The sequence below is a fragment of the Myotis davidii genome, unplaced genomic scaffold (genome assembly GCF_000327345.1).
Source record: "Myotis davidii unplaced genomic scaffold, ASM32734v1 scaffold790, whole genome shotgun sequence".
In the NCBI taxonomy this organism is placed as follows: Eukaryota; Metazoa; Chordata; class Mammalia; order Chiroptera; family Vespertilionidae; genus Myotis; species Myotis davidii.
In genome coordinates, this window is record NW_006281912.1 from 152,658 (window position 1) to 168,312 (window position 15,655).

Consider the following 15,655-nt stretch of genomic DNA (forward strand, 5'->3'; position numbering starts at 1 on the left):
TGGCTGCTTCCCTCTGCGCTTCACTTCTGCAGCTTCTCTGGGTCTCAGTGTGCCTTTCCTTCCTTCTAGTTGTAGAATTTACAGTCAGCCAGGCTTCCTGTGGTTCTGGTTGATGTCCATATTGTTTTTCTGAGGTATTAATCAATTGTTGTGAGCGGCATTAATTTCCCGGTGTTTATCTCTGCCGCCATCTTAGTTTCCCTCCACTAAACTTTCAATGTTGGTATTTCAAGTACAACATGTAACATAGACTTGCTGTGTAGTCTTTTAAGAGATACCATTGTTGCATGTACAATAAACATGCCATATTAAGTAATTGCCTTGATTATTCTCCAAGGAAGATTGGGTTCTTTTAGAAAAGTACTTTGGTTTCTGTGTGCTTTTTATTTTTTATTAATTGGCTTGGATAAAATTAGAATGTTAAATATCTAATCATGCAACTATGTTCTGCTGGTTTATTTGTTACTATTTCATTTTATACTCAAATACATTCACTAATTTTTACTTACATTTTTACCTTTAAATGCATGTAAATGTTTCCAGATATTTATTTAAAACAGTGTTAAATACCCAGTCTTATCTTATTGTTGTTTTTTTTCTTTCAGATTTTTTGAAATTCCAATGAAAATTCTTCCAAATGTCCGGAGTTCTTCTGAAATCTATGGCTTAATGGTAAATATAAATTTCCATTTTCAAAACTGTACTATTCAGAATTTAAAAGTCAATTGTGTAACATTTGATAGTTTGAGGGTTGTGACTTCTCTCTGAACATGGGTAGTATGTAACTTAACATTTTAGTATTTAAATGGTTTTATAACTGAAAATCATCAATTCCTTACCAATTCATTTCATATTTTATAAACTTGTATTGGCTTTTCTTTGAGTATTATACTTTTGAAGTATTACTGGGATCTTCTAACTACAGAGGGTGGCATGGAAATATTTGATCTATTTTATGCTTTTAATCCAAATAACTGTTTAGTAGTTGTGGTGTCTGCTTTTAATTTATAGGAAGGTCTCTTCACATTTTAGTGGTGTTCTTTTTTTCTCTTGAATCTCTTCTTTTTCAATTTATTTTTTATTTAAATATAGAAGGTATACAATCTCTTTTAATGGCCAAACCATGTTTTAGATTACATTCTTTGTCAGCCTAAGCAAAACTTTAGCAAAGAAACTGAAAGCAAAAAGAGTCTGTTTCTGATATGTGATGGCTAATTAAACTGTGTTCCATAATGGACATTTTTCCTTTTGCTTTCATTGAAACTCAGAGAAAAAGTAGTCTCACCAAAAAAAAAAATGCACTTAGCATCATTGAGTATCTCTGATTACACATCAGGGATGAAAAGCTCTAGGAGGATTCGAACTGATGTTTGAACACAAAAATCTGGAATTTATGCTAAAAATTAAGAATACATCTAAGAAAAATTGCAAAAAATAGACATGACAAATATTAGAAACTCTTTTTTGTAGTTTTAATAATAATTGAGTTGAATACTAAGTGCTCTGGATAAAGCTTGAGCAAGAATTCTTAAATGTTTCATTCATAAAAAGCCTTTTACAGCAATATGCAGTTTTTTAAATATAAATTTTATTGATTTCAGAGAGGGAGAGAGCGATAGAAACATCAATGATGAGAGAATCATTGATCAGCTGCCTCCTGCATGCCCCACACTGGGGATCGAGCCGCAACCCGGGCATGTGCCCTGACCAGGAATTGAACTGGTGACCTCCTGATTCATAGGTCGATGCTCAACCACTGAGCCATGCAGGTTGGGCCAACGTGCATTCTTTAAAGGGTTAGTCACTGCTTGTCTATAGTAAAAATGCTTTGATGCTTTTATAGCTGTCTACAAAGTGACTTGAGTCAGTGGGGAAAAAATTATTCTTGAGAAACCGTTGCAGAGGAAGGTTGGAAAAAAAAACAAACGTTTAACTGGCCTAGTTTTCTCTTGCATTTAAAATATTATGCTTCTGTCCCCTTTTTCCCCCTTTGCTGACTATAGAAAATCTCTCATAGCCTGGTGAGTAGGTTTCCCACCAATTATTCTACCCATTCATTCGGAAAAGATACAGTGCACTTCCATTTAGTTTTAAACAAACGGAAGTCCATTTACTAAACAGAGATATGTAGAATCATGACTTCAAATTATTATAAGCTCTAGTCAAGCTTTAGGTTTTTTAAAATTTTTCAATCTTATTTGTTTGTTTTTAAGTTTTCCATAAGACTGGAAGTAATATTTCAAAATAAAAGACATGGGTAGTTTCCTGGCATAAGAAATTCTGATGGCCTCCATTACAAAGTACAGTTGTGATGTGCTTTGGCTTTAGCGTAATAGGTAAATTAGATGTGCATTTTAAATGTCCTAAACATCTACCTTGTCCAACCTTTCAGACCAGTTAGTTGGAAATGCACTGTCGCTTTTTCTGCATGCTTCACCAGAGGATGTTCCCAGAAATCTTCCAGAAACACCTCCCTGCGAAGAAAAAGGAACTCTTTCTCTGCCTGACCTCACATAGTAGATCCTGCTGGTAGTTTGATAATAATATAAGCAATAGTATAAGCAAAAGCTTCTTTTACTATCTAAATATATTAAGATATACAGCCTCTAGGTTTCCTACTGGTTCACTTTTAGCCTTTTATGAAATTTACTCTTCATTTAATATCCAACTTCAATAAATGAAAAATAGCAGGTCTTGAATTACTAGGAAAGCATGGCAGAACTAGAATATCCACTCTCTGAGGATGTTTTCTAGTCTGTAAACCAAGCATGTCAAGCTCAAAGGCTAACACGGGCCAGATAAACAACGTTTAAGTTTATGTGGGCCGCAAAAAAACCCCAAAAGCTTCAATTTTCATAGAAACGTAGGTTTATTTCAGTAGAGACATGCTGAATACAAAGAGCTGAAATAAATGAGTCATCATTAACATAAACTAATGGATCATTTTAATAGTTTTTTTTCTTGAACATTAATTTACCAGACACTGAATAACTGCTCAAGTTAGTGTGACGCAAATAAACCTATTTTTCTTCTCCGAAAGCAAAGTGTTTCCTGTTGTGCACACCAAACAAGTTAGTACTAGACTAATGATGTGGCAACTGCCTGCTAAAATATTCGCTGCTAGTATTAGTGGAGAGAAATGGTGCGCCTGCGTGTAAGGCGCGTAAGGGAAATGAATGCAACAGGATTACAGTAACCAGTCATTCATTGTAGTTCATTATTAATAATTATGTATAATAGGATATTGTAAAAATTAAGTTATGAAATTTTTATTAAAACGTTTCTTACATACCGTTATATTGGCTGGGCCACAAAAATATTCCTTGTGGGCCGCATGTGGCCTGTAGGCCACGAGATTGACATGCTTATAGAGGGTTTCCACATATTATGCTATTTCCTTATCATCAGAGCCATATGAGGTGGCTTCTGTTCATATCCTCACTCTAACAGATAGGGGGCCCAAGGTTCCCCAGAGGCCAGGAAACTGGCCCACAAATGGTAGACTAAAGGTTGAGTTCAAGCTTTTGTTTGGTACACTTCCTACTATATCACACCTACCTCAGGGAACACATTCCTTTCCTTAATACTAGTACAGATTGCTTTGTGTTAGTGCGTCAGCCATTTAAATCTTGTTTTTATTCCTGGAATGCTGGCTATGCTTGATCAAAATAGAAACCACTGCTCAAGATATAAATTATCTCTTGCTTATCTAAACTTAAGGAATGATGTTGGCTATGAACAAGTAGTACTCAATACCTGAACACTGTTGGTAAAATGCAGCCTTCCAAAATAAATAAGTTCCGTGCTGGTTTCATAGCTATTAATATGTTCATTTAAAAGAATGAGTTAGTCTTTTGTTAGTAATGGCTATAATAGCAAAGAGCTAATGATTTTCAGTGTTCATGTAGCCCAGGCCCTATTTTGTAGATAAATAAATCGAGGCACAGAGAAGTTTCAGCGGCCTGCTCAATGGCTTACTACTAACTAGCCAGGAGTAGAGCCCACATCTCCTGAGTCCCAGTCCAGTGCTTTATGTCCATTCTCCAATGCCGTGTCTCTTCTTGTCATTTTAGGACTATGTCTCATGTCTGTCTCTGAACCACTCACGTAGTTGAAACACTTGCTTTGTCTTGTCTGCCCCACATGCTCTGGCATGTCACTGTTCATGTTCATTCCCATTGCAGTTATGTTAGTAGAGCCAACAGTTTGTGATTTACTCATAATCCGTTTTTAAATCTTTAATAGAAAGCTGGGGCCTTGGAAGGTGTGCCAATATCTGGGGTAAGTTTCACTGCCTAAGATCTTCCTGCTGCCTCCCCACCCTCACCCCTTCCTTCTTAAGGCTTTCCTGTAATATCTTAATCTATCTGCCCCTTCCTAAACTGTGGGAATGAAGTAAGAGCAGCAAAATCAATTAATTCTTGTTCTCATGTGGGTCAAGAATCTTTTGAATAAATTAATTTTTAACGGTCCCTTCCCATACCACTTGTCTCATAGGGGTATTAACACATGAGAAAATGGCCAACTGGAGGCAATGCAGAAAGCATAAATCAGTTCATTCCTTGATAAATAAAAAAGGAAAGATAAATTTTATGGCTCTTTTAAAAAGGAAATTAATGATATTGTCTTACTGTCCTTTACTGTCATTTACACTTTCAGTGTTTGGGGGACCAGTCTGCTGCATTGGTGGGACAAATGTGTTTCCGAGATGGACAAGCCAAAAATACGTGAGTAAGAAACAGACCTGGGAACCAATGGTGTTTTGTCTTTCCCTTTGGTGCTTTGAATGAGGAAAAGCTTTTGATGTTTATCCAAGCTGAAAACTAATAGCTTAAGAATTCCAATAGGAATATGTAAATTTTTGCCATTTGTTGTTGTTTTTTTTTTTTTTATCCTCACCCGAGGATATTTTTCCATCGATTTTCAGAGAGAGTGGAAGAGAGGGAAAGACAGAGAGAAATATCAATGTGAGAGAAACACACTGATTGGTTGCAACCAAGGTACTTGCCCTGAGCCGGAATCGAGCCCAGGACCCTTCAGTCCGCAGGTTGACACTCTATCCACTAAGGGCCATTTGTTTTTCTTTACCTCCTTCAAATAAAATATACTAAGCCTTATGTAAACACATTTGTGAGGCTTGTGAAGACCTTAATTTATAACATTCAATTTCTTTTCCGATCCAGAAACTAAATTTTTGTTTACAGTGTTCATGCCTCTTTTGGAGAGGTTGGCAGGGAGGTCTGAGCAGAGGTGAGGAAGAGCCATGTTTTAAACTACAATTTTCAACATTGTTCCTGCCCTAGACTTTCTCACTATAACCAGAAAGTCACATTTTTGTGGAACTTTCAATGCTATTCTCCTGGCACTGAGTTCTCTCCATTATCTGGAGTTTCCCCTTTGACAAGAGGCAGAAGGAACAATAGAAGTAGAGATTTGGTGCATTTTTCTCCTGATGTCATCTCCTTACTACTCACACACATAGAGTCCAACAAACCTCATATCTAAGAGTAATAAGATTACTCCCACTTTAGGATGAGGAAACAGATGTTCCGAGAGGTTAAGCTAGTTAGTGACAGAAGCGATCGTTGCACCCAGATGCATCTGATTTGACTTTGCCAGGCTCTTAACTCTCTACACTTTATTGGCTATAGGTCTGGCCAGAGACTATCTACATTTAATTGTTCTTTTCTTGAGAATTTCCTAAATCTCACGGCAATGTTTAACTTCAGTGATTAAGTTCGTCTTTTGTGACTACTGGAATGTTTAACATTTTAGATGACATGTTCTTGTTGTCTAGCGTGTCAGCAGTCCTCATGCAAGAGTGTGAGAGGTTTTTTGGGGGTGGGGAGGGGAAATAATGAAAAATTCTTTGCAGGTCATGATATCCTGGGCTTGATCAGCATGGGTCTGGAAACATATTCTTTGAATTCTGGGTTTCAGGCAGCTGAATCAGGAGTCAAGAAAAATGATAGAAACCTGGGCTCTTTTCCCCGCCCCGCCCCCCCGCCCCACACATACCCCTTCTTTCCTCTGTGACAGGAACACTAATGCTAGTAAATCAGATGCTATCTCCCTTTGTCAAGTACTTAACATAGTACCAATAAAATTGCTTGATTTCCTTCTTCCTATTCCCCTCCCCCTTAAACATTATCAGCCAAGCCCTGAAAATGATAAGTTTAACTAAGGGCGGACTAGTTGAGTACCTCTGCAGCCACTGCAGTTTGGAAAAGGGGAATAGCAAATTAGAATATCTTTGAGCACATATTTCTCTTCCTGGGGGCGGGGGAAGAACACAAATATACAGTTAATCATATTATAAATGAGAACTTCAGTGCATAAGAACCTTTGAAGTATGGCTGTTGCCTTCTAAAGGGAGGGGAGAAAACTCACAAAAGATTATGTTATCAATAAGATGTTTTTATTTTTTATTTGTTTTTGATGGGACCATCTATCTTTTTAAAGATCTTTATTGTTCAAAGTATTACACATGTCCCCATTTTCCCCCCATTGACCCTTTCTAGCCCCACCCCAGGCTTTCACTCTATTGTCTGTGTCCATGGTTATGCATATAAGCATACAAGTTCTTCGATTTATCTCTTCTCACCCACCCCCCCGCCTTCCCTCTAAGATTCCAGTCTGTTCCATCTTCTACATCTCTGGATCTATCAATAAGATGTTTTGAGGAATGGGAGATATTGGCAGGTGCATGGAACACTGAACAAAATACCAAATGGGGAAATGGAAGACTTTATTTAGAGACTACAGAACATGCAGGTTGGGAAGTAGTAGAAAATAAGGCCAGGATCATGTTGTGAAGCCCTACATTCCAGACTGAGGAGGTTTTTTTTTGTTTTGTTTTTTCTTCCCTGTTTTTAAACAAGAGAACACATCCATTTTGCTTATTTACTTTTTAGTAAGTTGAAATCCTTGAGGGGGACAGCATCACACGGATTCTGTGTCCAGTGGCCTTAGCAGGAAGGTTGCTTCAGAATTTGGCATGAGCCATGCCTGTTTCCATGAGCACAAATTACCTTTCCCCTGATGACTCTGGTTTGGTTCACTTTGTTACCAGTAGTCACTATGTTGCTCTTTGCTTAGTAGACATAAGCACTTCTCTTGCCCAGATAGAATTCTGTTTCATCTCAAGTATAAACAGCATCCATTTTAAGAAGATTGTGTGCTCCCTCTGGTTCTGGAGACTCCGTTATAGCCAGAAAAAAATGGCCTTGGACCACAGCCTTCCACACATATTTGTCCTTACAGAAGTCCTGTTCCCAGCAGCCTCCACTGGCTCCAAGATGGTGGAAAGAGCCTGAGGACATTTTTCTTGATAGGCAATGGTGCATTTCTTTTTTTAATAAATATATTTTTATTGATTTCAAAGAGGAAGGGAAAGGGAGAGATAGAAACATCAATGATGAGAGAGAATTATTGATGGTCTGCCTCCTGCATGCCCACACGGAATCAAGCCCGCAACCCAAGCATGTGCCCTCACTGGGAATCAAACCCTGACCTCCTGGTTCATAGGTCGATGCTCAACCACTGAGCCATGCTTGTCAGGCAGCAATGGGGCTTTTTATGTTCAATTTGTAACAATGAAATTGGGGGTCACCACAACATGAGGAACTGTATTAAAGGGTCTCGGCATTAGGAAGGTTGAGAACCACTGCACTAGAGGCAAAGAGGCCATGGAGAAGGCCAGTACAGTATACTCATAAGAAGGGCAAGGACTAAGAAGGTTGGGGACAGAGCTGAGAGTGGCAGGTGAATGTACATGGCACCCCAGAGGGACAAAATACAGGGAATAAGTATGGAATTTAGTCACCTGCGCCCAGTAGTTGGGCTTAGTCAAAGTAAGGAATGGGTCCAAGTAGAGGAATTTCTGTTTGGGAAATGTTTGTGATTCTGGTAGGCTATATATTGCACATATTTGGAAATGTGGAATGAGTTTAGTATAGAAGTAGAAATTTTGAATTTCCTTGGTTTAGAAGTGATTTTTTTGAAACAATAGGAAGAGATGAAATTACCAAGAAAAAAATACACAGGTAGAGGAGATACTTAGAAGTAAGACAAAGAGAGAATATTCAGGAAAAAAAATACAATGTAGTTATTCATTTATGTGGAAATCCAGGGTAGAGATATTTAAGAGGGAGGCTTGGTCAATAGTATAAAAAAAGCTAGAAAAAGATCATGGAGGTTGAGAATGAGAACAGACCACTGTACATAGAAATTAGATCTTCAGTGGGACCTCCAAGAATGAAGCTTTAGTAGAGTGCTCAAGATGGAAGCCAGCTTGCAAATGGTCAAATATGTGTTGTGGGCAGGTAAAAAAATAGAGTCGACAGAATGTGCTTTGCAAAAGTCCAACCATCCAGGAATGGTGAGTGAAGTAGGCAGTTTGTTAGGTTAACAAGATCATACCAAGTTTGAAGAATTTTGTTGGTGTTTTTATTTTAAAAAAATATATATATATATTATTGATTTCAGAGAGGAAGGGAGAGGGAGAGAGCTAGAAACATCATTGATGAGAGAGAATCATCAATCGGCTGCCTTCTGCATGCCTTACACTGGGGATCAAGCCTGAAACCTGGGCATGTGCCCTGACCAGGAATTGAACCACGACCTCCTGGTTCATAGGTCCACACTCAACCACGGAGTCACTCTGGCCAGGCTTGTTGTGTTTTTAGTTACTGCAAGACCAGAGGATGTTTCTTTGGAGTCTGAGCAGAGAACAGATGGAGGTTGTAAAATAAACAGGAGATAAGTAATTGATGAGCAGAACAAACTCCTAAGAAGTTGGAGAGATTGGGACCGGGAATTTAGTTAATCTTTCTGAAACTCAGCAGGGAACCTGTGACAGTTCAGAATTCAGTGGAAAGCCCATCTCTGTTTCTGGGTGGAGGACCAGATTGTGGGTGATGCTAATTTTTCTTTATTTGTATTTTTAAGGGTTTTTTTTAATGACCATGAATTTTGCTTTAAGAAAAAGAACCTAAGATAGATACCCCCTCTCCCCAGAGGCACTAAGGGTAATAAATGAGGCCTTTTACCTCCTTCACAGCTTCGGCCAGGGCCACTCCCCGTCCCATAGTGCACCATCTTTGGCACACTTCTCCATGAAGGATAGCAAGCAACCTTTACCTTCACAGAAGTTAGGAAGGGCAGGCATCTTTTTGTGATGTTTGAACACAGGACAATCTTGAGGAAGACCACATAAATGCTGAAAGCACCATATCTGTTGGATGACTCGTAAGAAAGAATAATAAAATTTAAGAGGAAAATAATTGCCCGTGTACTGCTTTGAAAGCTGTGGCCTCAATGTAGCAAGGGAGTCTCTTCATACATTGCTAATGCTCATTAATTACTTAGTAAGTGTACTAACTTAAGGATTCACTTTTACTAAGTGCTTCGAGCCTTCGCATCAATTTTGTACTTTTGAGACTTGTACACCAGCATTCATAGGAACAGTGTTTATATGAGTGCTAAATTGATGTAGATTTCTCCTTTAAAAGTGTGAAACATCATAAATTTCCATTTTTATGAATATTTATTAAAATGTAGAACTTTGGATATATAGCCTTTTCAGTGTTGTAGAAGGAAAAGGTATAAGTGATTTAGGTGTTTAACTTGTAGATGTATTACTACTGTACTTAATGTTATTTGATTGGTGTCTTTAAAAACATAGATATTCATTAATCCCATGCTCCCTGAAAGTGTCAGCTGTGCACCAAGCAGGCTGAGAATATGTTGCATGTCCCCCAAAAATGTATATACACTTAATAACTGATAGCTCAATTGATGTTTCTTTCTTTTCAAATTTAACCCATTGGGATTAATAATTATTCAAAGTGTGGCCCTAGCCGGTTTCACTTAGTGGGTAGAGTGTCAGCCTGTGGACAGGTTCAATTTTGGTCAAGGGCACATGCCCAGGTTGTGGGGCATGCAGGAGGCAGCCAATCAGTGATTTTCTCTCATCATTGATGTTTCTATCTCTCCCTCTCCCTTCCTTTCTGAAATCAATGAAAATATATTGAAAAATAAACAAAAAATTAATTAACCAATAACAAAAAATAATATTCAATGTGCATATATATTTGGGGGGGCACCCTGTATTTGGGTGAAAAGAGATAGAATGTCTTGGGCTAATTCATATATGTGTGTGTGTAAATATATATATATATTTACTCCCTTCAGAGAGTAAGGGAGAGAGAGAGACAGAACAAGAGAGACAGAAACATCTAGATATATAAAAGGCTAATATGCTTTGTGTCCATCCGGGTAATGACATCATGTAACAACACCTGTCTTCCTCTCCCTAGCAACTAGCCTCCTTGCAGTTTCTTCAGCCCATGAGCATGACTTGCTTTATAGCCAGGTAGAAACATTTACACTTTAACCAAATGTCTGTGAAGCATTTTCTTGTGCCTCATCTCATTTGATCCTTACAGAAGTCCTGGAGTAGGTAGATAGGAGACTGGGTGGAATCCTATTTTCTTTTCATTAGCCAGAAAACGGAGATTTAGAAAGCTTAGAAACTTGACCCAACTTAAAAGAAGTAAGAAATGGTGGGCCTTGATAATGACTTCAGGTTTTCTCACTGCACAGAATATAGTCACACACTGCTGCAGTTAAATATTTTACCCTTTGTTCTCCCTTCGTGATCTACAATAATAATCTGCTTCGTGTTGATATTTACTACTGTGTTGCTGACAATTACCTGAAAGAGAAGTTGGGGTTCTTTGCTGGGCTGGAAAGGGTTTTGCTAAATCAGAAAGCAGGTCTAATTAGCAAATTTATTATATATCTATAAAAGGCTAAATTGACTTGTGCATGCGCGATACATATAAAGCTCTTGCTGGCACCAATCACACGCGTGAGTTTTGATCTGTCATTGTTGACCATGAATTTGGTTGACACGTCTATTATAGAGAAAGGGCAAATAGCGATATTAAAATATTTCTTCGAATCAATTTCCTTTCAATGTACATGAATTTGTACACCAGGCCCACTAGTCAATGATAAAAGAGAATCATGAATCGGCTACCTCCTGCACACCCCCTACTGGGTATAGAGCCCACAACCCAGGCATGTGCTTCAACCAGGAATTGAACTGTGACCTCCTAGTTCATAAATCGATGATCAACCACTGAGCCATGCCAGCCAGTTTGGGCTAATTCTTATTCAGAACAGTGGTACCTGGAAAAATGTTGATGGGGACAAAATTGCCCTCGGTTTCTGTTTGCAGCGGGTGGGGTCTATTGACATCGTGCTCACTGGATAAGCTACTGCTGAGATCCCTCTGTGACAGAGCAGAGCAGCCGGGCCCGTGGGGAGGGAATCCTGAGCCCAAGCAGGACAGTTTGTGGAAAGCCAAGGGTAACAATCACAGCCAACTCAGTTGAAAACTGTTGCCCTGTGCCCCTTACTGGTATCAGTTTATGCTGCTTATCTGCCCGGCACAAGTCAAAACTACTCACGTCCACATGCCAGACTTGTTGCATAGTCCAAAGCTTATGCTGATAAAGCCGCCACAGGATAAATTCAGTTCTTCCATGGCAGCCCTGTTGCATCTTGGCCCTGACTCTCCCGGCGGCTGTTAGAATGCAGTCTTTCAGAGGGAACGGGAAAGCTAGGCCTGAGTAGCCTTTCCCTGTATGCCACTCCTGTCCCCACAGTCCAGCTACACTTTTCCATACTCTGCACTTGGACTTCTCTTTGTGCCAGAAGAGAGCAGTGTTACTGTTTGTGACTGTTCTAATTATGGAACTAAGCTGGCCTGCCCCATTGATGAATGGCCCTTAATCACAATGCTTCAGTCCACATGGATGAGTAGCAATGTCACTGTGACCGAAAGTAGAATTAGTTATAATTCAGTGATATTTTATAAACAGCCTTGGGCTATGACTGACTAAGTACCGGATGCCATTCCTGCCTTTTTCCATTAAGATTACACTAGGCACATTTTCTTCTAGACTGACCTTTAAAACATGTTCCCAGCTGAAACCGGTTTGGCTCAGTGGACAGGGCGTCGGCCTGCGGACTGAAGGGTCCCAGGTTCGATTCCGGTCAAGGACATGTACCTGGGTTGCGGGCACATCCCCGGTGGGGGATGTGCAGGAGGCGGCTGATCGATGTTTCTCTCTCATCGATGTTTCCGACTCTCTGTCTCTCTCCCTTCCTCTCTGTAAAAAATCAATAAAATATATTAAAAAAAAACATGTTTCCAAAAGGAGTATGTGATATTTGTTAGCTGTTGGAACTCTTCTAAAAGTTTATTTTTTAATGTATTTTTATTGATTTCAGAGAAGAAGGGAGAGGGAGAGAAAGATAGAAACATCAATGATGAGAAAGAATCGTTGATTAGCTCTCTCCTGCATGCCCCACTATGGGGATCAAGCCCCCAACCCAGGCATGTGCCCTGGAATCGAACTGTGACTTCCTGATTCATAGGTCAATCAATGCTCAACCATTGAGCCATGCCAGCTGGGCCTAAAACTTTAATATAATGACTTTTATTGTACTAAGTATCAATTTGAGTAATTTGTATTATTAGTATTTCACTGCTTACTTTTAATAAAATTGTCATACTGTTTATTCTTCCCCCAATTATAGGTATGGAACAGGCTGCTTCTTACTATGTAATACAGGCCGTAAGGTGGGTGTTTTTTGTCTTTTTTTTTTTCAAATTAAAAGATTGAGCATCATTTGCCATTAAGTTACTTTTAAGCTTCAGCTTTTACTTAATCTTTATCAGGGTTTAATTAAGAACTCAATGATGAATATCACTAAATTTGAATGTTTTGAATAAGAACCATTCTAAGTTATTTGAATTTTATATTTTTTTTACTGTGTTGGGGGGATATGTACATTGGGACCTTGTTAGATTCTTAATACAAACCTAATTTGGAACAAGAGATAAACTTTTTGTACTGTTTAAATGTATTGCTTCTAATACTGGAATTTTGACTAAGATTGATTTATTTTTAAATTGTTATATTTATTGAATTATTTTGTACCTAGGTTATTTTAGCTTTACAAAATAAGCTATCTTTTCATTTTCCTGAATACTGAAGTCTTTTTCTCTTTCCTATAGTGTGTATTTTCTGAACATGGCCTTCTGACCACAGTGGCTTACAAACTCGGTAGAGATAAACCCGTATATTATGCACTGGAAGTAAGTATTTTTCAGTCAATATGGATACTATGACACACAATCAAAACTAAGAAAATTTCAGTGTTTTCTAACACCTTTTCTGGTAATTCTTAATATATAGGACTGAAAAACTCTGTTTTCTTCTTGACATTTGGTTGAGTGGAAGGAACCTGGGACAGAACTGGGGGTCAGGACTCCCAGGAGACCTTGAGTATATTGCTTCCTCAGTTCTTTTGCCAATTAACTGTGGGACCTTAACCACATTGCTATTATTTAGCTGCTTCACAATGTAAGATTTTTCTATTTCTAAAATATAATGAGGCATTGATTTGCTCTAATATTTCTTTCAGCTTGAGTATTCTGGGTTTGTTTTTTTTAAATATATTTTTGAAGGGGAGGAGAGAGAGAGAGAGGGAGAGGGAGAGAGAGAAAAGAGAGAGAGAGAGAGAGAGAGAGAGAGAGAGAGAGAGAGAGAGAGAGAGAGAGAGAGAGAGAGAGAGAGAGAGAAAAGAAAGAAAGAAAGAAAGAAAGAAAGAAAGAAAGAAAGAAAGAAAGAAAGAAAGAAAGAAAGAAAGATCAATGATGAGAAAGAATCATTGATTGGCTGCTTCCTGAACACCCCACACTGGGGATTGAGCCTCCAACCTGGGCATGTGCCCTGACCAGGAATCAAACCAGGACCTCCTGATTTATAAGTCGATGCTCAACCACTGAGCTATGCCACCTGAGTGAAAATTCTTTTTTTTTTTAATATATTTTATTGATTTTTTTACAGAGAGGAAGGGAGAGGGATAGAGTTAGAAACATCAATGAGAGAGAAACATCGATCAGCTGCCTCCTGCACACACCCTACTGGGGATGTGCCCGCAACCAAGGTACATGCCCTTGACCAGAATCGAACCTGGGACCCTTCAGTCCGCAGGCCCACGCTTTATCCGCTGAGCCAAACCAGTTAGGGCTGAAAATTCTTTTTTTATGACTACAGTGCCCCAGTGTTTCAAAGAGAAATACTGGGAACAAAAGGCAGAGCAGCTTTTCTTCATGTGTCTCTCCATAAAAATACTTTGTGTCACATTTTGATGTGGGAAATGAAGTGAGAAGATTTATGCCATATTTCACTGAAAGCATTTGTTTCAAAACATGTTTGTAGATTCTAGTAGGAATGTCAGCCTAAGTCTATAGGGCTTTATGGTAGGTTTGTATTAAAAACCTTAGAAACATTTACTTCAAAAGTCAAAGAAGCAGTACCCTTTGTAAAATCAGATACATTTCTGCCTGGCCAGTGTAGCTCAGTGGTTGAGCATCGACCTATGAACCAGGAGATTGCGTGTGCCCAGGTTGCATGCTCTATCTCCAGTGGGGGGTGTGCAGGAGGCAGCCGATCAGTGATCCTCTCTCATCATTAATATTTCTCCCTTCCTTTCTGAAATCAATAAAAAATATATATTTTTTAAAAATCAGATACATTTCTCTTTTTTTTAAAAATCATCACCCAAGGATATTTTTTCCATTGCTTTCTAGAGAGAGCGGGTGGGGGGAGGCAGGCAGGGGGAGGGAAGAGGTGGGAATAGAGAGAGAAACATTGATGTGATGTGAGGGAGACAAATTGACTAGTTGCCTCCTACACGTGCCCCACCTGGGGCTAGGGAACTTGCAACCAAGGTAAATACCCTTGACTGGGAACTGAACCCAACACCCTTCAGTCCACAGGCTGACAGTCTAACCAGCCAGGGCAATGCAATTCTTAAAAATTCTTCTTTACAATTAATTTTAAATGCTCCCTTTTATTACACAAATATATTGTATGATCTGAAAAGTTATTGAGTCTTGTTTCCTGGAGTATCTATCTATATAAAAGCCTAAGCGACTGGACGGTAGCTATGATGCACACTGACCACCAGTGGGCAGACGCTCAACACGGGAGCTGCCGAGCTGTGGTGACTTGGCAGCTGCGGTTCTTGGGTGACGCACCCGGAACCAGAGAGGAGGAAGCCTGATTCCTGGGTGCGTCACCCAAGAACTGCCCTCTCATAATCCATGACCCCTCGGGGGATGTTAGAGAGCTGGTTTCAGCCGAGGGACCCCACTGGTTGCACGTAAATTGGGCCTCTAGTCTAATAATTTGGTCAAAAGTATTAGATTTGCTTTTAGTTAAAACATTTTTTTTAGTTGTTAAGCTGAGAGCATGTGGGGTTTTAGTTTATTTCAGTTTTTTCTTGCCCTCCCCCTATATAAGTACGGTAACCTCTGTCCCAACCCCTTTTCTGTGGATAATAGGAGCATTTGTGAAACACTTGATCTGTGTATTCAAGATATCCTAATACTTCTCAGAACATAAACTCTTACAAGCCCTTGCTCCCTTTGTTTCCACTATGGAAAGCTCAGTGTATAGAGCATTGGCCTGTGGACTGAGGGGTCCCAGATTCGATTCCAGTCAGGAGCGCATACCTTGTTTGCAGGCTCCTCCTTGGCTCGGGCCCTGGTCAGGGCTCATGCAGGAGG

General features: G+C 39.3%; 1 protein-coding gene across 8 annotated transcripts in view; it reads left to right on the top strand.

The window, feature by feature from the left end:
- GK (glycerol kinase) overlaps window positions 1–15,655 on the top strand; it is a 71,487-nt gene that overhangs the window by 39,978 nt on the left and 15,854 nt on the right. For 5 of the 8 annotated variants that reach the window (XM_015560629.1, XM_015560781.1, XM_015560748.1 and 2 more), the window contains 6 exons: window positions 606–672; window positions 2,004–2,021; window positions 4,246–4,281; window positions 4,660–4,727; window positions 12,613–12,655; window positions 13,094–13,174. In XM_015560629.1, the coding sequence (XP_015416115.1) occupies window positions 606–672; window positions 2,004–2,021; window positions 4,246–4,281; window positions 4,660–4,727; window positions 12,613–12,655; window positions 13,094–13,174 (313 nt within the window). The remainder of the gene's footprint in view (window positions 1–605; window positions 673–2,003; window positions 2,022–4,245; window positions 4,282–4,659; window positions 4,728–12,612; window positions 12,656–13,093; window positions 13,175–15,655) is intronic. The other 3 variants (XM_006752617.2, XM_006752618.2, XM_006752620.2) reach the window with 1 other exon arrangement.